At 45.6% G+C, this 23,080-nt stretch overlaps 1 protein-coding gene across 1 annotated transcript in view; it reads right to left on the bottom strand.

The window, feature by feature from the left end:
• The window catches only part of ttyh2l (tweety homolog 2, like), a 109,778-nt gene that overhangs the window by 18,969 nt on the left and 67,729 nt on the right, over positions 1 to 23,080 (bottom strand). Inside the window, exons 4-6 of the mRNA XM_038988250.1 lie at positions 9,564 to 9,784; positions 6,988 to 7,083; positions 2,031 to 2,103 (exon numbers count right to left, since the gene is read on the bottom strand). Coding sequence (XP_038844178.1) covers positions 2,031 to 2,103; positions 6,988 to 7,083; positions 9,564 to 9,784 — 390 coding nt within the window. The remainder of the gene's footprint in view (positions 1 to 2,030; positions 2,104 to 6,987; positions 7,084 to 9,563; positions 9,785 to 23,080) is intronic.

The following is a 23,080-nucleotide window of genomic DNA, read 5'->3' as shown; positions in this document are numbered from 1 at the left end:
TAGGGCTTGACCTCTACCCTGATCTCCATAGACCACATCACAGTATCTGTGTCTTACTGCTAGGGATTGACCTCGTCCCTGATCTCCATAGACCACATCACAGTATCTGTGTTTTACTACTAGGGATTGACCTCGTCCCTGATCTCCATAGACCACATCACAGTATATGTGTCTTACTGCTAGGGATTAACCTCTACCCTGATCTCCATAGACCACATCACAGTATCTGTGTTTTACTACTAGGGATTGACCTCGTCCCTGATCTCCATAGACCACATCACAGTATCTGTGTTTTACTACTAGGGATTGACCTCTACCCTGATCTCCATAGACCACATCACAGTATCTGTGTCTTACTGCTAGGGATTGACCTCTACCCTGATCTCCATAGACCACATCACAGTATCTGTGTCTTACTGCTAGGGATTGACCTCGACCCTGATCTCCATAGACCACATCGCAGTATCTGTGTCTGGCTCCCAAATGGTGCTCCATTATCTACAAGGGCACTATGTAGGGAATAGGATGCCAGTTGGGACGCAGACTACTGTATATCCTGACCCCCAACAGATACTGACTCTGCAATTACCAGCTGGAGAAGTGTGGCATGCTTACTGTGGCATCATGTTATTCTAGGTCAGAGGTCGTGTCATTATTCTAGGTCAGAGGTCGTGTCATTACTCTAGGTCAGAGGTCGTGTCATTATTCTAGGTCAGAGGTCGTGTCATTATTCTAGGTCAGAGGTCGTGTCATTATTCTAGGTCAGAAGGTCGTGTCATTATTCTAGGTCAGAGGTCATGTCATTATTCTAGGTCAGAGGTCGTGTCATTATTCTAGGTCAGAGGTCGTGTCATAATAACACAGACACAATGGTTTCTGTAGCTGGCTGGTTGTGGATAAACTGGTCAGTGATGTCAACATTGCATGCATTACTGTAATTCTGACTGTTGTTGTGATATTGTTGCAGTGTATTTTCTGGTCAAATAAATGTAGACTCATGATTTCCTCATGTCACTCAATCCCTCCTCCTCTCTCCTCCCTCTCCCTCCAGCCTGCGTCAGAAGCACAGCTGCCCAGCCTCTGGATAATCCTAGTCCCACCATGCTGGCTCCTCTCTGGGATGGAGGGAGGGGGGAGAGGGATCCTGAATGGCCCTGTTATTAACAATGTCTGCCCCATTAACCCCACTAAGACTAGACATTCTGTAGACACACATACACTACATGACCAGTATGTGGACACCTGCTCGTCAAACATCTCATTCCAAAATCATGAACATTAATATGGAGTTGGTCCCCCCTTTGCTGCTATAACATCTTCCACTCTTCTGGAAAGATTTTCCACTGTTGGAACATTGCTGTGGGGATTTGCTTCCATTCAGACACAAAAGCATTAGTGAGGCTGGGCGCTGATGTTAGGTGATTGGGCCTGGCTCGCAGTCAGCGTTCCAATTCATCCCAAAGGTGTTCAATGGGGTTGAGGTCAGGCTCTGTGCAGGCCAGTCAAGTTCTTCCAGCTTGTGTGGCCTACCACTTTGTGCCTGAGCCGTTGTTGCTCCACGCGTTTCCACTTCACAATAACAGCACTTACAGTTGACCAGGGCAGTGCTAGCAGGGCAGACATTTAATGAACTGACTTGGAGGAAAGGTATCATTCTATGACGGTGCCACATTGAAAGTCACTGAGCTCTTCATTAAATCCATTCTACTGCCAATGTTTGTATATGGCGTATGTATGGATGTATGCTCGATTTTATACACCTGTCAGCAATGGGTGTGGCTGAACTACCTGAATACACTCATTTGAAAGGGTGTCCACATACTTTTGTATAGATAGTGTATGTGTAGGACAGGTCATAGTTTGGTTGTTATCTGGCCAGATAATCAGATTATAACCAGTGAAAGACTTTCAAAAAAACTATAATTTTGCAACCTGACCATGACGTCACAAAAGACATAAGAATGAGATCACTTGAATCCGTTTTTTAATTCGAGCATGTTTGGTGATGACGGGACAGAACAGACACTCACCACAGCAGTAGCAGTGCCTGCTCCAAGTGTTCCCCAGCTCAGGACCAGAGATATCACCCCAAACACCATGATCCTGAAACACACACACAGAGACAGAGAGAGAGACAGAGAGAGAGACAGAGAGAGAGACAGAGAGAGAGAGACAGAGAGACACAGAGACAGAGAGACACAGAGACAGAGAGACAGAGAGAGAGACAGAGAGAGAGACAGAGAGAGACAGAGAGACAGAGAGACAGAGAGAGAGAGAGAGAGAGAGAGAGAGAGAGAGAGAGAGAGAGAGAGAAGACAGGAGGAGAAAGATAAATAGAGTGAGAAAGAAAAGGGCTCCTAGATGGTAGTAAAAAGGCTGGGGATGGTTTCAGCTCCTATCTCTCTGGTAGTCTTACAGCAGCAGTAAAGTGGTTGAAAGCTCACAGTAATGAGTTAAGGGCATTAAGGGCATGGTAGTACACATAGTGGAGAGCAGGTCGATAGACATTAGTGGACACCATCAGAGAGAAGACAAGAAGTCTTCAGCAGAATCGTTCAACAACACTGATACAGTCAGATACAGAGAGATATTAAAGGGGAAAGAGATATGAGGAGAATTACTGGGATGTTGTTGACTTGTTTTAACTGCACTGCTGGACACAGATATTGAATAGTTAGGTGTTTTCTTGTCAAGTTTTGTGTCAAGTCCATATAACTGGGCTTTTGTGTCCATTGTCCAGAGGGGGTAAGAAACCACCTCTACGGTAACTTACTGTATGTGGTTGGTAGTCGTCTCAGCTCTACGGTAACTTACTGTATGTGGTTGGTAGTCGTCTCAGCTCTACAGTAACTGTTACTGTATGTGGTTGGTAGTCACCTCAGCTCTACAGTAACTGTTACTGTATGTGGTTGGTAGTCACCTCAGCTCTACAGTAACTGTTACTGTATGTGGTTGGTAGTCACCTCAGCTCTACAGTAACTGTTACTGTATGTGGTTGGTAGTCATCTCAGCTCTACAGTAACTGTTACTGTATGTGGTTGGTAGTCACCTCAGCTCTACGGTAACTTACTGTATGTGGTTGGTAGTCATCTCAGCTCTACAGTAACTGTTACTGTATGTGGTTGGTAGTCACCTCAGCTCTACAGTAACTGTTACTGTATGTGGTTGGTAGTCGTCTCAGCTCTACAGTAACTGTTACTGTATGTGGTTGGTAGTCGTCTCAGCTCTACAGTAACTGTTACTGTATGTGGTTGGTAGTCACCTCAGCTCTACAGTAACTGTTACTGTATGTGGTTGGTAGTCACCTCAGCTCTACAGTAACTGTTACTGTATGTGGTTGGTAGTCGTCTCAGCTCTACAGTAACTGTTACTGTATGTGGTTGGTAGTCACCTCAGCTCTACAGTAACTGTTACTGTATGTGGTTGGTAGTCGTCTCAGCTCTACAGTAACTGTTACTGTATGTGGTTGGTAGTCACCTCAGCTCTACAGTAACTGTTACTGTATGTGGTTGGTAGTCGTCTCAGCTCTACAGTAACTTACTGTATGTGGTTGGTAGTCACCTCAGCTCTACAGTAACTGTTACTGTATGTGGTTGGTAGTCACCTCAGCTCTACAGTAACTGTTACTGTATGTGGTTGGTAGTCGTCTCAGCTCTACAGTAACTGTTACTGTATGTGGTTGGTAGTCACCTCAGCTCTACAGTAACTGTTACTGTATGTGGTTGGTAGTCACCTCAGCTCTACAGTAACTGTTACTGTATGTGGTTGGTAGTCGTCTCAGCTCTACGGTAACTGTTACTGTATGTGGTTGGTAGTCGTCTCAGCTCTACAGTAACTTACTGTATGTGGTTGGTAGTCACCTCAGCTCTACAGTAACTGTTACTGTATGTGGTTGGTAGTCGTCTCAGCTCTACAGTAACTGTTACTGTATGTGGTTGGTAGTCACCTCAGCTCTACAGTAACTGTTACTGTATGTGGTTGGTAGTCGTCTCAGCTCTACAGTAACTGTTACTGTACGTGGTTGGTAGTCATCTCAGCTCTACAGTAACTGTTACTGTATGTGGTTGGTAGTCACCTCAGCTCTACAGTAACTGTTACTGTATGTGGTTGGTAGTCGTCTCAGCTCTACGGTAACTTACTGTATGTGGTTGGTAGTCATCTCAGCTCTACAGTAACTGTTACTGTATGTGGTTGGTAGTCGTCTCAGCTCTACGGTAACTGTTACTGTATGTGGTTGGTAGTCGTCTCAGCTCTACAGTAACTTACTGTATGTGGTTGGTAGTCACCTCAGCTCTACAGTAACTGTTACTGTATGTGGTTGGTAGTCGTCTCAGCTCTACAGTAACTGTTACTGTATGTGGTTGGTAGTCACCTCAGCTCTACAGTAACTGTTACTGTATGTGGTTGGTAGTCGTCTCAGCTCTACAGTAACTGTTACTGTACGTGGTTGGTAGTCATCTCAGCTCTACAGTAACTGTTACTGTATGTGGTTGGTAGTCACCTCAGCTCTACAGTAACTGTTACTGTATGTGGTTGGTAGTCGTCTCAGCTCTACAGTAACTTACTGTATGTGGTTGGTAGTCGTCTCAGCTCTACAGTAACTGTTACTGTATGTGGTTGGTAGTCGTCTCAGCTCTACAGTAACTTACTGTATGTGGTTGGTAGTCACCTCAGCTCTACAGTAACTGTTACTGTATGTGGTTGGTAGTCACCTCAGCTCTACAGTAACTGTTACTGTACGTGGTTGGTAGTCATCTCAGCTCTACAGTAACTGTTACTGCATATGGTTGGTAGTCATCTCAGCTCTACAGTAAATGTTACTGTATGTGGTTGGTAGTCGTCTCAGCTCTACAGTAACTGTTACTGTATGTGGTTGGTAGTCGTCTCAGCTCTACAGTAACTGTTACTGTACGTGGTTGGTTGGTAGTCGTCTCAGCTCTACAGTAACTGTTACTGTACGTGGTTGGTAGTCATCTCAGCTCTACAGTAACTGTTACTGCATATGGTTGGTAGTCACCTCAGCTCTACAGTAACTGTTACTGTATGTGGTTGGTAGTCACCTCAGCTCTACAGTAACTGTTACTGTATGTGGTTGGTAGTCATCTCAGCTCTACAGTAACTGTTACTGCATATGGTTGGTAGTCATCTCAGCTCTACAGTAACTGTTACTGTATGTGGTTGGTAGTCACCTCAGCTCTACAGTAACTGTTACTGTATGTGGTTGGTAGTCGTCTCAGCTCTACAGTAACTGTTACTGTATGTGGTTGGTAGTCACCTCAGCTCTACAGTAACTGTTACTGTATGTGGTTGGTAGTCACCTCAGCTCTACAGTAACTGTTACTGTATGTGGTTGGTAGTCGTCTCAGCTCTACAGTAACTGTTACTGTATGTGGTTGGTAGTCGTCTCAGCTCTACAGTAACTTACTGTATGTGGTTGGTAGTCACCTCAGCTCTACAGTAACTGTTACTGTATGTGGTTGGTAGTCGTCTCAGCTCTACAGTAACTGTTACTGTATGTGGTTGGTAGTCACCTCAGCTCTACAGTAACTGTTACTGTATGTGGTTGGTAGTCGTCTCAGCTCTACAGTAACTGTTACTGTACGTGGTTGGTTGGTAGTCGTCTCAGCTCTACAGTAACTGTTACTGTATGTGGTTGGTTGGTAGTCATCTCAGCTCTACAGTAACTGTTACTGTATGTGGTTGGTAGTCGTCTCAGCTCTACAGTAACTGTTACTGTATGTGGTTGGTAGTCACCTCAGCTCTACAGTAACTGTTACTGTACGTGGTTGGTTGGTAGTCGTCTCAGCTCTACAGTAACTGTTACTGTACGTGGTTGGTTGGTAGTCGTCTCAGCTCTACAGTAACTGTTACTGTATGTGGTTGGTAGTCGTCTCAGCTCTACAGTAACTGTTACTGTATGTGGTTGGTAGTCGTCTCAGCTCTACAGTAACTGTTACTGTATGTGGTTGGTAGTCATCTCAGCTCTACAGTAACTGTTACTGTATGTGGTTGGTAGTCGTCTCAGCTCTACAGTAACTGTTACTGTATGTGGTTGGTAGTCATCTCAGCTCTACAGTAACTGTTACTGTATGTGGTTGGTAGTCACCTCAACTCTACAGTATGTGGTTGGTAGTCGTCTCAGCTCTACAGTAACCGTTACTGTACGTGGTTGATAGTCACCTCAGCTCAGTACCAGTTACTGACACTGAGCAGAGTGGGTACCAGTTACTTACACAGAGCAGAGTGGGTACCAGTTACTGACACAGAGCAGAGTGGGTACCAGTTACTGACACAGAGCAGAGTGGGTACCAGTTACTGACACAGAGCAGAGTGGGTACCAGTTACTGACACAGAGCAGAGTGGGTACCAGTTACTGACACAGAGCAGAGTGGGTACCAGTTACTGACACTGAGCAGAGTGGGTACCAGTTACTGACACAGAGCAGAGTGGGTACCAGTTACTGACACATAGCAGAGTGGGTACCAGTTACTGACACAGAGCAGAGTGGGTACCAGTTACTGACACAGAGCAGAGTGGGTACCAGTTACTGACACAGAGCAGAGTGGGTACCAGTTACTGACACATAGCAGAGTGGGTACCAGTTACTTACACAGAGCAGAGTGGGTACCAGTTACTGACACATAGCAGAGTGGGTACCAGTTACTGACACATAGCAGAGTGGGTACCAGTTACTGACACAGAGCAGAGTGGGTACCAGTTACTGACACAGAGCAGAGTGGGTACCAGTTACTGACACAGAGCAGAGTGGGTACCAGTTACTGACACAGAGCAGAGTGGGTACCAGTTACTGACACATAGCAGAGTGGGTACCAGTTACTTACACAGAGCAGAGTGGGTACCAGTTACTGACACATAGCAGAGTGGGTACCAGTTACTGACACATAGCAGAGTGGGTACCAGTTACTTACACAGAGCAGAGTGGGTACCAGTTACTGACACAGAGCAGAGTGGGTACCAGTTACTTACATGGTGAGTAGCCACCGGGACTGCTTTGCCACCCCCAGACAGGCCACCAGGCATATAACCAGATCTAGGATCAGCAGTAACAGGTAGGTCAGCCACCTAGAGAACAGAGAGGGCACAGTGTTACAGACCTAGGATCAGCAGTAGCAGGTCTGTGTGTGTGTGTGTTAGCCTCTTAGTTAGATCTCATCTGCAGCAGGTCATTTCCAGTACGTTAAGTTAATAATTGAACAGGACATAGATAATACATGTCCTACAGTGTCTTCTACAGGAACCTCTGTCTGTCTGTCTGTCTGTCTGTCTGTCTGTCTGTCTGTCTGTCTGTCTGTCTGTCTGTCTGTCTGTCTGTCTGTCTGTCTGTCTCTGTCTCTGTCTCTGTCTCTGTCTCTCTCTCTCTCTCTCTCTCTCTCTCTCTCTCTCTCTCTCTCTCTCTCTCTCTCTCTCTCTCTCTCTCTCTCTCTCTCTCTCTCTCTCTCTCTCTCTCTCTCTCTCTCTCTCTCTCTCTCTCTCTCTCAAGGGGTTTTATTGGCTTGGGAAACATATGTTGATGTTGTCAAAGCAAGAGAGGTAGATATTACAAATGTCATTTTATGTCTATATACAGTGTTGTAACGATGTGCAAATAGTTAAAGTACAAAAGGGAAAATAAATAAACATAAATATGGGTTGTATTTACAAGGGTGTTTGTTCTTCACTGGTTGCCCTTTTCTTGCGACAATGGGTCACAAATCTTGTGATGGCACACTGGTATTTCACCCAGTAGATGTGGGAGTTTATCAAAATTGGGTTTGTTTTCTAATTCTTTGTGGATCTGTGTAATCTGAAGGAAATATGTGTCTCTAATATGGTCATACATTGGGCAGGAGGTTAGGAAGTGCAGCTCAGTTTCCACCTCATTTTGTGGGCAGTGTGCACATAGCCTGTCTTCTCTTGAGAGCCAGGTCTGCCTGCAGCGGCCTTTCTCAATAGCAAGGCTATGCTCACTGAGTCTGTACATAGTCACAGTTTTCCTTAAGTTTGGGTCAGTCAGTGGTCAGGTATTCTGCCACAGTGTACTCTCTGTTTAGGGCCAACTAGCATTCTAGTTTGCTCAGTTTTTTTGTTAATTCTTTCCAATGTGTCAAGTAATTATCTCTCTGTCTCTCTCTCTCTGTCTGTCTCTCTGTCTCTCTCTCTCTGTCTGTCTGTCTGTCTCTCTCTCTCTTTCTTCTATGTAAATGTGTATTTGCAGTGTGTGTGTGTGTGTGTGTGTGTGTGGAGTCTACATAAAACCACGTTTCCACTGCACTGGCCCCTGTGAAAAAATCATGACGCTTCTAGCTTTGAATAAGAGGGATATTGAGGTCAAAGTGCAAACCTACGTTCACCTCTAGTGCAATAGTGACATCATACTTGGCGAACTAGGGCAGAATCCATAGTGTGAGAGTCTTGAAACGGCCATTTGGAATGGAATGTATTGGATTGAAAGGGCTTGGAATGGGCCCCAAACCACTTATCTGTTTGGTAACCCCACACCACGATAGCCTGCAGTAAATTGACCAAAACATATCTTTATAGAGAAGAGACTGGGTGGGTGAGGAGCAGCACTAAGCGATCGCTATGCTATTACATTTGTCTAGATAAATGTCTGTATAAATGCAGACAAATGTGTTCTAATGAAAGGAAGTAAAGGAGAGAGTGAGAGAGAGAAAGAGAGAGAGAGAGAACAAGAATAAGAGAGAAAGAGTGCCTTCCATCCCCTTCTGCCCTCAGTGAAACAACACCTCTTCATCAATACATACTGCATCCTCCACTGGCACAGTACCCCCTCTAGCAGTCACTTCATAACACACTGACTCACCAGCCTTGGAAAACCAATATATATGTGTCAGATTACACCAGTCAGTCAGGCCGGAGCAACAGGCCCAGTCTAGAGCCTTGACTACAGTGAGATAAGACACATAGACTGGCTGGTAGTCACGATGAGGACGTCAATTATAATAGACATTATAATTATAATAGGTCAGTGACAGCAGCACTTCACTGTTCATTCTGTCTGTCTGTCTGCATATCTGTCTGTCTGTCTGTCTGTCTGTCTGTCTGTCTGTCTGTCTGTCTGTCTGTCTGTCTGTCTGTCTGTCTGTCTGTCTGTCTGTCTGTCTATCTGTCTGTCTGTCTGTCTGCATATCTGTCTGTCTGTCTGCATATCTGTCTGTCTGTCTGTCTGTCTGTCTGTCTGTCTGTCTGTCTGTCTGTCTGTCTGTCTGTCTGTCTGTCTGTCTGTCTGTCTGTCTGTCTGTGTGTCTGCATGCCCGCCTACCTCTCCCTGTCTATCTGCCTGTCTGCATGCCTGACTGTCTGTCTTTCTGTCTGTCTCCTCTTCTCACCTGTAGTGCTGTACGTAAGCTGACTGATCAGCGATGGCCGACAGGTCTGACTGTCTGTCTGTCTTGTCTGTCTTGTCTGTCTGTCTGTCTGTCTGTCTGTCTGTCTGTCTGTCTGTCTGTCTGTCTGTCTGTCTGTCTGTCTGTCTGTCTGTCTGTCTGTCTGTCTGTCTGTCTGTCTGTCTGTCTGTCTGTCTGTCTGTCTCCTCTTCTCACCTGTAGTACTCTACGTAATCTGTCTGATCAGCGATGGCCGACAGGTCCACCTTGGCCTTGCTGAGGTCCGGCATGGCGGTCAGCTGTCTGATGATGTTGTCAGCCATCTGACCCATGAACCTCAAGGCCTGGACATAGTCTCCCCGCGTAGCAAAGATCTCATACAGACGATTCAGGTGCTGCTGCAGACCCACCTCCATACTGCCCAGAGAACTGGAGACCTGGAAGAGAGAGAGAGAGAGAGAGATGAGAGAGAGAAGGTGTCGAGTGAGATATGGAGAAGGGAGAGAAAGGGAGAGAGAGAGATGGAGAAGGGAAGAGAGGGAGAGAGAGAGAGATGGAGAGGGGAGAGAAAGGGAGAGAGAGAGAGAGAGAGGTGGAGAACGGGATAGAGAGATATATGGAGAAGGGGAGAGAAAAGGGTAGAGAGAGAGATGGAGAAGGGAAGAGAGGGAGAAGGGGAGAAAGAGAGATAGATGGAGAAGGGGTCGAGAGAGATATGGAGGAGGGAGAGAAAAGGAGAGAGAGAGAGAGATGGAGAACGGGATAGAGAGAGATATATGGAGAAGGGGAGAGAGGGAAAAGGGGAGAAAGAGAGAGAGATGGAGAAGGGAAGAGAGCGGGAGAGAGCGGGAGAGATATGGAGAAGGGGAGAGAGAGAGATGGAGAAGGGAAGAGAGAGAGAGAGATATGGAGAAGGGAGAGAAAAGGAGAGAGAGAGAGGTTATTAACAACATCTCATGCAGGTCTTTTAGATGCTGCTGCAGAACCACCTCCATACTACTCAGAGAGGAGCTGACCTGATGGGAGAGGAGGGGGGAGTGGAGGTTATTTAGAAGAGCTCATCCATACTACTCAGAGAGGAGCTGACCTGATGGGAGAGGAGGGGGGAGTGGAGGCTATTTAGAAGAGCTCATCCATACTACTCAGAGAGGAGCTGACCTGATGGGAGAGGAGGGGGGAGTGGAGGTTATTTAGAAGAGCTCATCCATACTACTCAGAGAGGAGCTGACCTGATGGGAGAGGAGGGGGGAGTGGAGGTTATACACACCAGAGGAGAGGTGTTTTATTTAGTAACAATCACCACTGTTCCTTTTGGGAGGGGGAGGAGAGGGTGAAGGAGAGAGAGAGAGAGAGTGAGAGAGAGAGAGAGAGAGAGAGAGAGAGAGAGAGAGAGAGAGAGAGAGAGAGAGAGAGAGAGACTAGAAGGAGAAAGGGGAAGAGGGAGAGGTAGATTTATTGACTGTTCAATAGGGTTAAAGGGAGTAAATTACTGCTTTTGTACTCGAGAGATAGTTCACATGGCAGGACAGATTTAGGAGTCATGTACAGCTCTGTATAATGTATGTACAGCACGTACATGTGTGTGTGTGTGTGTGTGTGTGTGTGTGTGTGTGTGTGTGTGTGTGTGTGTGTGTGTGTGTGTGTGTGTGTGTGTGTGTGTGTGGTTAGTGCTATCCAGGATCCTTGGGACATCCCAACCCTGTGTGTGTGGACTGAAGTGAATGTTGGCATGTATTTGCATATCTGTGTATCTATTTGTGAACCGTATCCGTGTTCCACATGCAACATTCCATTAATATAGAGTGGTTGAACGCTAACATTGTAACATACACTATATATACAAAAGTATGTGGACACCCCTTCAAATTAGTGGATTCAGCTATTTCAGCCACACCCTTTGCTGACAGATGTATAAAATTGAGCACACAGCCATGCAATTTCCATAGACAAACATTGGCAGTAGAATGGCCTTACTGAAGAGTTCAGTGACTTTCAACGTGACACCATCATAGGATGCCACCTTTCCAACAAGGCAGTTCGTAAAATCTCTGCCCTGCTAGAGCTGCCCAGTTCAACTGCCCCGTCACAAAGCAAGGTCCTTACAGAAATGGTTTGTCGAGATCAGTGTGGAAGATCTTGACTGGTCTGCACAGAGCCCTGACCTCAACCCCATCGAACACCTTTGGGATGAATTGGAACGCCGACTGCGAGTCAGGCCTAATCACCCAACATCAGTGCCCGACCTCACTAATGCTCTTGTGGCTGAATTGAAGCAAGTCCCCACAGCAATGTTCCAACATCTGGTGGAAAGCCTTCCCAGAAGAGTGGAGGCTGTTATAAAGGTAAAGGGGGGGACCAACTCCATATTAATGTCCTAGATTTTGGAATGAGATGTTTGATGTCTTTCAGATGGGATGTTAAATTGGTGTCTTGAGTCTCTGTGGTCACTAAAGATCCCACTTATCATAAGAGTAGAGGTGTTAAATAAATTCCCAATCTGGACCTCATACCACCATGGCCACCTAATCATCCTCAGCTTCCCATTGGCTCATTCATCCCACCTCCCCACTGTACCTCTTCCCCAGGTGGTTGGTGTAAAAGAAAATGTGTTCTCAATCAACTTACCAGGTGAAATGAGGGTGTAATGGCTAGGTTCTAACATCTATAGATCTATAGATATAGCCACTTCTAGAGACGATTTTACCAACACGGTTCCAATGTGTTTCCACATTAAAGGACTTGACAGAGTTCTTGTTCTTGTTGCAGCTACTCACAAAAAGGTCCAGGTTTGTCACACACATTCCAGGTGATGAATGGTAGAACCAAGCATTCTAAACACATTCCAGGTGATGAATGGTAGAACCAAGCATTCTAAACACATTCCAGGTGATGAATGGTAGAACCAAGCATTCTAAACACATTCCAGGTGATGAATGGTAGAACCAAGCATTCTAAACACATTCCAGGTGATGAATGGTAGAACCAAGCATTCTAAACACATTCCAGGTGATGAATGGTAGAACCAAGCATTCTAAACACATTCCAGGTGATGAATGGTAGAACCAAGCATTCTAAACACATTCCAGGTGATGAATGGTAGAACCAAGCATTCTAAACACATTCCAGGTGATGAATGGTAGAACCAAGCATTCTAAACACATTCCAGGTGATGAATGGTAGAACCAAGCATTCTAAACAGATTCCAGGTGATGAATGGTAGAACCAAGCATTCTAAACAGATTCCAGGTGATGAATGGTAGAACCAAGCATTCTAAACAGATTCCAGGTGATGAATGGTAGAACCAAGCATTCTAAACACATTCCAGGTGATGAATGGTAGAACCAAGCATTCTAAACACATTCCATGTGATGAATGGTAGAACCAAGCATTCTAAACACATTCCAGGTGATGAATGGTAGAACCAAGCATTCTAAACACATTCCAGGTGATGAATGGTAGAACCAAGCATTCTAAACACATTCCAGGTGATGAATGGTAGAACCAAGCATTCTAAACAGATTCCAGGTGATGAATGGTAGAACCAAGCATTCTAAACAGATTCCAGGTGATGAATGGTAGAACCAAGCATTCTAAACACATTCCAGGTGATGAATGGTAGAACCAAGCATTCTAAACACATTCCAGGTGATGAATGGTAGAACCAAGCATTCTAAACAGATTCCAGGTGATGAATGGTAGAACCAAGCATTCTAAACAGATTCCAGGTGATGAATGGTAGAACCAAGCATTCTAAACAGATTCCAGGTGATGAATGGTAGAACCAAGCATTCTAAACAGATTCCAGGTGATGAATGGTAGAACCAAGCATTCTAAACAGATTCCAGATGATGAATGGTAGAACCAAGCATTCTAAACAGATTCCAGGTGATGAATGGTAGAACCAAGCATTCTAAACAGATTCCAGGTGATGAATGGTAGAACCAAGCATTCTAAACAGATTCCAGGCGATGAATGGTAGAACCAAGCATTCTAAACAGATTCCAGGTGATGAATGGTAGAACCAAGCATTCTAAACACATTCCAGGTGATGAATGGTAGAACCAAGCATTCTAAACACATTCCAGGTGATGAATGGTAGAACCAAGCATTCTAAACAGATTCCAGGTGATGAATGGTAGAACCAAGCATTCTAAACACATTCCAGGTGATGAATGGTAGAACCAAGCATTCTAAACAGATTCCAGGTGATGAATGGTAGAACCAAGCATTCTAAACAGATTCTAGGTGATGAATGGTAGAACCAAGCATTCTAAACAGATTCCAGGTGATGAATGGTAGAACCAAGCATTCTAAACAGATTCCAGGTGATGAATGGTAGAACCAAGCATTCTAAACACATTCCAGGTGATGAATGGTAGAACCAAGCATTCTAAACAGATTCCAGGTGATGAATGGTAAAACCAAGCATTCTAAACAGATTCCAGGTGATGAATGGTAGAACCAAGCATTCTAAACAGATTCCAGGTGATGAATGGTAGAACCAAGCATTCTAAACATATTCCAGGTGATGAATGGTAGAACCAAACATTCTAAACAGATTCCAGGTGATGAATGGTCCTCCTCTCTCTTCCCTCTCCTCGTTCTTCTTCACTCTCTTCTCTCTCCTCTTCCACTCTGCTGCTCTGCTGTTCCTGTGTCTGGGCTGCAGTCCTCCGGGTCTTCAGGGAAGCCTGGTCTCTTCTCCTGGCCTTCAGGTTCACAGTGATCACAGCACAGACCATCCCCAGCAGAGCACAGCCCATCAGTGAAGAGTACACTCTGTAGAACGTGGAGTCGATGCCAAATGGGTCCCACACCAGCAAGAGGGTCTTAGTTACTGAGACACACACCTCTTCGTAGAAGACAGCACACCAGTACTCCCCACTGTCCGCCAGTGAGAGGTTAGAGAGGACCAGCAAGAGGGTCTTAGTTACTGAGACACACACCCCTCCGTAGAAGACAGCACACCAGTACTCCCCACTGTCTGCCAGTGAGAGGTTAGAGAGGACCAGCAAGGAGGGAGGGTGTGATGCATTCATTCGGCCATCCAAGTCTTCAGGCAAGTTTGCTAGTTGTAATCTTGTGTCCAGAATGACATCGTTCAGCTGAGCAGTCCGTCTGTACCACACCACCCTGTCAGACTCAGTGAGATTAGAGTTACAGCTGAGAACAACCTCCTCTCCCTCTGAGAAAAACTCTGTGAGCGGTTCAGCCTTGGGGCACACCAGGAGAGCATAGCGTTTTGTGTATCTGTACGTTCCTTGTAACTTCTCAGAGCACCCATGCCACCCTGAGTGGTTGAGCATCAGTGATGGGATGACCAGGGAGTAGTTCCCTGATGTTCTTCCATCTGTCAGGTACATCTGCTTCCCTCCGCTAGTGAGATGACTGGGGACCCATCTGATGTCTCCAAAGAGGATACTATACCACCTTGTCTCTGTCCCATTGGGGTCATCATGGTTAAAGCAGGGCAGTACAGCCTCCTCTCCTACTGAGAGAGCAACATACTGTAACTTATGTCCCAGATTAAAGACCAGGCTGTAAACACAAAGCTGTCCCCCCAGTCCCATGCACCAGTAATACGACTCCAGGTCCTTTATGGTGATGTTGCTGATGTGGAGAGAGGAGCTGTTCTCAGGTAACTGCACTCTGTTGTCCCCATTTTCATCCTCCCTGAACCATCTGACTGTCATGTTGGCATCTTCCCTTGTGCCCTCACACTGCAGCTCTACCCTGTGTCCTAAATGAACCTGCAGAATCGTTTCTTCATTTGAACCACTGCAGACTAGGAGGTCCTTGCTGTCCCGGCGTGACACCCTGCCATCTGTCCAACACTCCATCCTGTACCGTCCAGAGTCTGACTGAGTGAGACTGTTGATATAGAGAAGTGATTTCTCCAGTACCACTCGATCCCTAAACTCAGCAGCCAGGGTGGAATTCTCAAGTGGGTTTGAAGTGTTCCACAGCAGCAGGCTCTCTCCAGCTGAGGATCTGAACATCAAACAGTAGTCTTCTCCATCATTAGGAATGTAAAAGGTACAGTTGTCTCCTTCATCTTTGATATCCTGGTCTGTAAGGACAGTTCTGATTAGAACAGCCAGTTGAATGACGAGATGTATGAGCCAAGCCATTCTACTCTGAGAAGTCTGTCAACCCAGTGGATCTTATATCAGTCATTTCTGTCATGTTTTCACTCTGATGATGCAGTTGATCTTATCTATTCATGTGAGTTTCTGGAGGCAGGAAGAGGCGGAGTTAGCATAGGTGATAAAATACCACAGAAGACAACATGATGACGATGATGGAAAGAGGTGATAAAATACCACAGAAGACAACATGACGCTGGTGACGATGATGGAAAGAGGGGTTAAAATACCACAGAAGACAACATGATGCTGGCGACGATGATGGAAAGAGGGGTTAAAATACCACAGAAGACAACATGATGCTGGTGACGATGATGGAAAGAGGGGTTAAAATACCACAGAAGACAACATGATGCTGGTGACGATGATGGAACGAGGGGTTAAAATACCACAGAAGACAACATGATGACGATGATGGAAAGAGGGGTTAAAATACCACAGAAGACAACATGATGCTGGTGACGATGATGGAAAGAGGGGTTAAAATACCACAGAAGACAACATGATGCTGGTGACGATGATGGAAAGAGGGGTTAAAATACCACAGAAGACAACATGATGCTGATGACGATGATGGAAAGAGGTGTTAAAATACCACAGAAGACAACATGATGCTGGTGACGATGATGGAAAGAAGGGTTAAAATACCACAGAAGACAACATGATGCTGATGACGATGATGGAAAGAGGGGTTAAAATACCACAGAAGACAACATGATGTTGGTGACGATGATGGAAAGAGGTGTTAAAATACCACAGAAGACAACATGATGACGATGATGGAAAGAGGGGTTAAAATACCACAGAAGACAACATGATGACGATGATGGAAAGAGGGGTTAAAATACCACAGAAGACAACATGATGCTGATGACGATGATGGAAAGAGGGGTTAAAATACCACAGAAGACAACATGATGACGATGATGATGATGGAAAGAGGTGTTAAAATACCACAGAAGACAACATGATGACGATGATGGAAAGAGGGGTTAAAATACCACAGAAGACAACATGATGCTGGTGACGATGATGGAAAGAGGGGTTAAAATACCACAGAAGACAACATGATGCTGGTGACGATGATGGAAAGAGGGGTTAAAATACCACAGAAGACAACATGATGCTGGTGACGATGATGGAAAGAGGTGTTAAAATACCACAGAAGACAACATGATGCTGGTGACGATGATGGAAAGAGGTGTTAAAATACCACAGAAGACAACATGATGCTGGTGACGATGATGGAAAGAGGGGTTAAAATACCACAGAAGACAACATGATGCTGGTGACGATGATGGAAAGAGGGGTTAAAATACCACAGAAGACAACATGATGCTGGTGACGATGATGGAAAGAGGGGTTAAAATACCACAGAAGACAACATGATGCTGATGACGATGATGGAAAGAGGTGTTAAAATACCACAGAAGACAACATGATGCTGGTGACGATGATGGAAAGAAGGGTTAAAATACCACAGAAGACAACATGATGCTGATGACGATGATGGAAAGAGGGGTTAAAATACCACAGAAGACAACATGATGTTGGTGACGATGATGGAAAGAGGTGTTAAAATACCACAGAAGACAACATGATGACGATGATGGAAAGAGGGGTTAAAATACCACAGAAGACAACATGATGACGATGATGGAAAGAGGGGTTAAAATACCACAGAAGACAACATGATGCTGGTGATGATGATGGAAAGAGGGGTTAAAATACCACAGAAGACAACATGATGCTGGTGACGATGATGGAAAGAGGGGTTAAAATACCACAGAAGACAACATGATGACGATGATGATGATGGAAAGAGGTGTTAAAATACCACAGAAGACAACATGATGACGATGATGGAAAGAGGGGTTAAAATACCACAGAAGACAACATGATGCTGGTGACGATGATGGAAAGAGGGGTTAAAATACCACAGAAGACAACATGATGCTGGTGACGATGATGGAAAGAGGGGTTAAAATACCACAGAAGACAACATGATGCTGGTGACGATGATGGAAAGAGGTGTTAAAATACCACAGAAGACAACATGATGCTGGTGACGATGATGGAAAGAGGTGTTAAAATACCACAGAAGACAACATGATGCTGGTGACGATGATGGAAAGAGGGGTTAAAATACCACAGAAGACAACATGATGCTGGTGACGATGATGGAAAGAGGTGTTAAAATACCACAGAAGACAACATGATGCTGAAGACGATGATGGAAAGAGGGGTTAAAATACCACAGAAGACAACATGATGCTGGTGACGATGATGGAAAGAGGTGTTAAAATACCACAGAAGACAACATGATGCTGATGACGATGATGGAAAGAGGGGTTAAAATACCACAGAAGACAACATGATGCTGATGACGATGATGGAAAGAGGGGTTAAAATACCACAGAAGACAACATGATGCTGGTGACGATAATGGAAAGAGGGGTTAAAATACCACAGAAGACAACATGATGCTGGTGACGATGATGGAAAGAGGTGATAAAATACCACAGAAGACAACATGATGCTGATGACGATGATGGAAAGAGGTGTTAAAATACCACAGAAGACAACATGATGCTGGTGACGATGATGGAAAGAGGGGTTAAAATACCACAGAAGACAACATGATGCTGGTGACAATGATGGAAAGAGGTGTTAAAATACCACAGAAGACAACATGATGCTGGTGACGATGATGGAAAGAGGGGTTAAAATACCACAGAAGACAACATGATGCTGGTGACGATGATGGAAAGAGGTGTTAAAATACCACAGAAGACAACATGATGCTGGTGACGATGATGGAAAGAGGGGTTAAAATACCACAGAAGACAACATGATGCTGGTGACGATGATGGAAAGAGGTGTTAAAATACCACAGAAGACAACATGATGCTGGTGACGATGATGGAAAGAGGTGTTAAAATACCACAGAAGACAACATGATGCTGGTGACGATGATGGAAAGAGGGGTTAAAATACCACAGAAGACAACATGATGCTGGTGACAATGATGGAAAGAGGTGTTAAAATACCACAGAAGACAACATGATGCTGGTGACGATGATGGAAAGAGGGGTTAAAATACCACAGAAGACAACATGATGCTGGTGACGATGATGGAAAGAGGTGTTAAAATACCACAGAAGACAACATGATGCTGGTGACGATGATGGAAAGAGGGGTTAAAATACCACAGAAGACAACATGATGCTGGTGATGATGATGGAAAGAGGTGTTAAATACCACAGAAGACAACATGATGCTGATGACGATGATGGAAAGAGGTGTTAAAATACCACAGAAGACAACATGATGACGATGATGGAAAGAGGTGATAAAATACCACAGAAGACAACATGATGCTGGCGACGATGATGGAAAGAGGGGTTTTTATTTGAACGTTGTGGTCTGAAGGTTGTGAATATTTTCAATGTCCTTTCTGAGATCAGAAGTTTGTCCTAATATTCTCTCCCTGCAAACACACAGGACATGAGGTACTGCTTGGGTTATCTTTGACTCAGTATTCATTTACTTTATTAAACTTTACAGTTTTTTAATTATTATTTAACCTTTATTTATATATTTATTCTCATTAACCATGTTTCCATCCACAGTTTTTATGCGAATAAAGTAATACTGTATAAAAAAATCACGAGAGCTTTGATGGAAACAGGAAGTTTTGGTACAATTGTATAAATGCAGACAAATAATTTGTTCGTTCAACATGGTGGGAACTTTTTGTGTCAGTAAAATTAATTATGCGAGAAATGGCAGTGGACACGCCTTTATGCACAAATATTGATATAATAACAATCATATCGAAGTAAACTTGGAGTCCCGCAATGGTATGTTGTGTGTTCCTCCCACTACGACTCGGGAAACCATGCAGTTTATTAGTCTACAGATGAAATCAGTTATGATGAACTTTACAGGGTGGTGAAAGATGAGCTTGATGCTCCTTTCCAATAAATATCCAGGGTCTGATTCTGGTGACAGGATGATTGATGCTTGACTGCAGTTTGACAAATAAAAATAGTTATCCATACTAATCTCATTTTGTAGACTAGCCTACCTGCACAGTCTACCCGCACTGTACCTGTGAGCTGTTGGCTTGAGCACACGTGCCAAGACCAGAGTAGGCAAATGTATGTAACGCACCAGTTTTTGTGACAACTGTTCAAAATGCCATGGAAACACATTGAACTTTTTATTTTTATTCGGTACATGAAAACTTTGTCGAAAAAGTCCATTGTGTGTGTGCACTATGTCATCACATACTAATTTGTATCCACAACAAGTCAGTTTGGTGGAAGCACCACCACTGGTTGGATAATGCTCATTTTGTTTTATATTTGCATGAAAATCTGTCGCCAACTGGATAGAAACCTAGCTACAGAGATAAACTGTATTTCACAAGAAAGGCCTGTTGGACAGTTTGCTTGAAGGGGAACATGGTTCTGCCGTGGGTAGCCTAAGAGCCCTGGCGTGTTCCTGTACCATAGGCGATTTGCCATGGGGGATGGGGGGACATGTCCCTCCTCAATATTCAGAAAAAATCAATTCTTCCCCCAAATAATTTATTTAAAATTACATTTAAAAAAATGGGGTGGGGACCCCCAGATAGCATATGAACACGTCATAAGCAATGGCAAAATGTGTAGAATTGCAGGAAATCAGCTTTAACGGTTGACTTTGTGCCCTAAAAATGGTCCAAATCCTTCTCAATGTTCAAACAGAAATGGGGCCTTTGGTGGTCCATCGATGTGTCATTCTGGTCATGCGCGCTGTGGCCAATGTAGCTAGTTTGTTAGCTAAGCTAGCCACTATAGCTAGCCAGGAACTCCTCCAGTATGTGTTGATGTGACGTAGCTAGTTCGTTAGCTAGCTAGCCACTTGTAGCTAGCCAGTAAATCCTCCAGTATGTCTTGATGTCATTTCACAGGATTCGTTTTTGGATGGAAGCTTTAGAAATCGGTAAGAAATGGCACTTCTGTAGCTAAATATCTTATTCAAGCATTAAATGACCTGGCATGATGGTGCATTGATCAGTTATACAGTTTAAAGACTTTATTTTTGCGTTTTGAACAAAGTCGACCTTTAAAGTAACTGTCGAGTGCTTCCATATTTCTATGAAATATGATCTATAATTAATTACAATATGAGTGAAATAGTTTTCCTTCCAAAAAATAGTAATTAACTATGTTATAAAGCAGCTTTTCTGTGTTGGAATGGTGTGGGTGTACCCCAACAACAGAATGGTGTGGGCGTACCCCAACAACAGAACGGTGTGGGTGTACCCCAACAACAGAACGGTGTGGGCGTACCCCGACAACAGAACGGTGTGGGCGTACCCCGACAACAGAACGGTGTGGGCGTACCCCAACAACAGAACGGTGTGGGCGTACCCCGACAACAGAACGGTGTGGGCGTACCCCAACAACAGAACGGTGTGGGCGTACCCCAACAACAGAACGGTGTGGGCGTACCCCGACAACAGAATGGTGTGGGCGTACCCCAACAACAGAATGGTGTGGGCGTACCCCGACAACAGAACGGTGTGGGCGTACCCCGACAACAGAACGGTGTGCGCGTACCCCAACAACAGAACGGTGTGGGCGTACCCCGACAACAGAACGGTGTGGGCGTACCCCAACAACAGAATGGTGTGGGCGTACCCCGACAACAGAATGGTGTGGGTGTACCCCGACAACAGAATGGTGTGGGCGTACCCCGACAACAGAATGGTGTGGGCGTACCCCGACAACAGAACGGTGTGGGCGTACCCCAACAACAGAACGGTGTGCGCGTACCCCAACAACAGAATGGTGTGGGCGTACCCCAACAACAGAACGGTGTGGGCGTACCCCAACAACAGAACGGTGTGGGCGTACCCCAACAACAGAACGGTGTGCGCGTACCCCAACAACAGAACGGTGTGGGCGTACCCCAACAACAGAACGGTGTGGGCGTACCCCAACAACAGAATGGTGTGGGCGTACCCCAACAACAGAATGGTGTGAGTATACCCCAACAACAGAACGGTGTGGGTGAACCCCAACAACAGAACGGTGTGGGTGAACCCCAACAACAGAACGGTGTGGGTGAACCCCAACAACAGAACGGTGTGGGTGAACCCCAACAACAGAACGGTGTGGGTGAACCCCAACAACAGAACGGTGTGGGCGAACCCCAACAGCAGAACGGTGTGGGCGTACCCCAACAGCAGAACGGTGTGGGCGTACCCCAACATCAGAACGGTGTGGGCGAACCCCAACAGCAGAACGGTGTGGGTGAACCCCAACAGCAGAACGGTGTGGGCGTACCCCAACATCAGAACGGTGTGGGCGAACCCCAACATCAGAACGGTGTGGGCGAACCCCAACAACAGAACGGTGTGGGTGAACCCCAACAACAGAACGGTGTGGGTGAACCCCAACAACAGAACGGTGTGGGTGAACCCCAACAACAGAACGGTGTGGGCGAACCCCAACAACAGAACGGTGTGGGCGAACCCCAACAACAGAACGGTGTGGGTGAACCCCAACAACAGAACGGTGTGGGCGTACCCCAACAACAGAACGGTGTGGGCGTACCCCAACAACAGAACGGTGTGGGCGTACCCCAACAACAGAATGGTGTGGGCGTACCCCAACAACAGAAGGGTGTGGGCGTACCCCAACAACAGAAGGGTGTGGGCGTACCCCAACAACAGAATGGTGTGGGCGTACCCCAACAACAGAATGGTGTGGGCGTACCCCAACAACAGAAGGGTGTGGGCGTACCCCAACAACAGAATGGTGTGGGCGTACCCCAACAACAGAAGGGTGTGGGCGTACCCCAACAACAGAATGGTGTGGGCGTACCCCAACAATAGAACGGTGTGGGCGTACCCCAACAACAGAATGGTGTGGGCGTACCCCAACAACAGAACGGTGTGGGTGTACCCCAACAATAGAACGGTGTGGGCGTACCCCAACAACAGAATGGTGTGGGCGTACCCCAACAACAGAATGGTGTGAGTGTACCCCAACAACAGAACGGTGTGGGTGTACCCCAACACCAGAATGGTGTGAGTGTACCCCAACAACAGAACGGTGTGGGCGTACCCCAACAACAGAACGGTGTGGGCGTACCCCAACAACAGAACGGTGTGGGTGTACCCCGACAACAGAACGGTGTGGGCGTACCCCAACAACAGAACGGTGTGGGCATACCCCAACAACAGAACGGTGTGGGTGTACCCCAACAACAGAATGGTGTGGGCGTACCCCAACAACAGAATGGTGTGGGCGTACCCCAACAACAGAAAGGTGTGGGTGTACCCCAACAACAGAACGGTGTGGGCGTACCCCAACAACAGAATGGTGTGAGTGTACCCCAACAACAGAATGGTGTGGGCGTATAGCAGTCATAAAACATTTTCATGCGAGTAGACCACTGATTGGCCAGCTCATCTTCCTCCTCATGAGGATGACAAATCCTCTATGAGGAAATAGCAAGCATTTTTTTAAAGGCCCGTTTTAGATACAAGTTTGACGTGGGGTTTTTGAAGTGGTTTTTCTCCAATT

This window comes from Salvelinus namaycush, chromosome 3, assembly GCF_016432855.1.
Source record: "Salvelinus namaycush isolate Seneca chromosome 3, SaNama_1.0, whole genome shotgun sequence".
NCBI classification, from domain to species: Eukaryota; Metazoa; Chordata; class Actinopteri; order Salmoniformes; family Salmonidae; genus Salvelinus; species Salvelinus namaycush.
The sequence above is the reverse complement of the archived record's forward strand: the minus strand, read 5'-3'. Positions and strand labels throughout refer to the sequence as shown.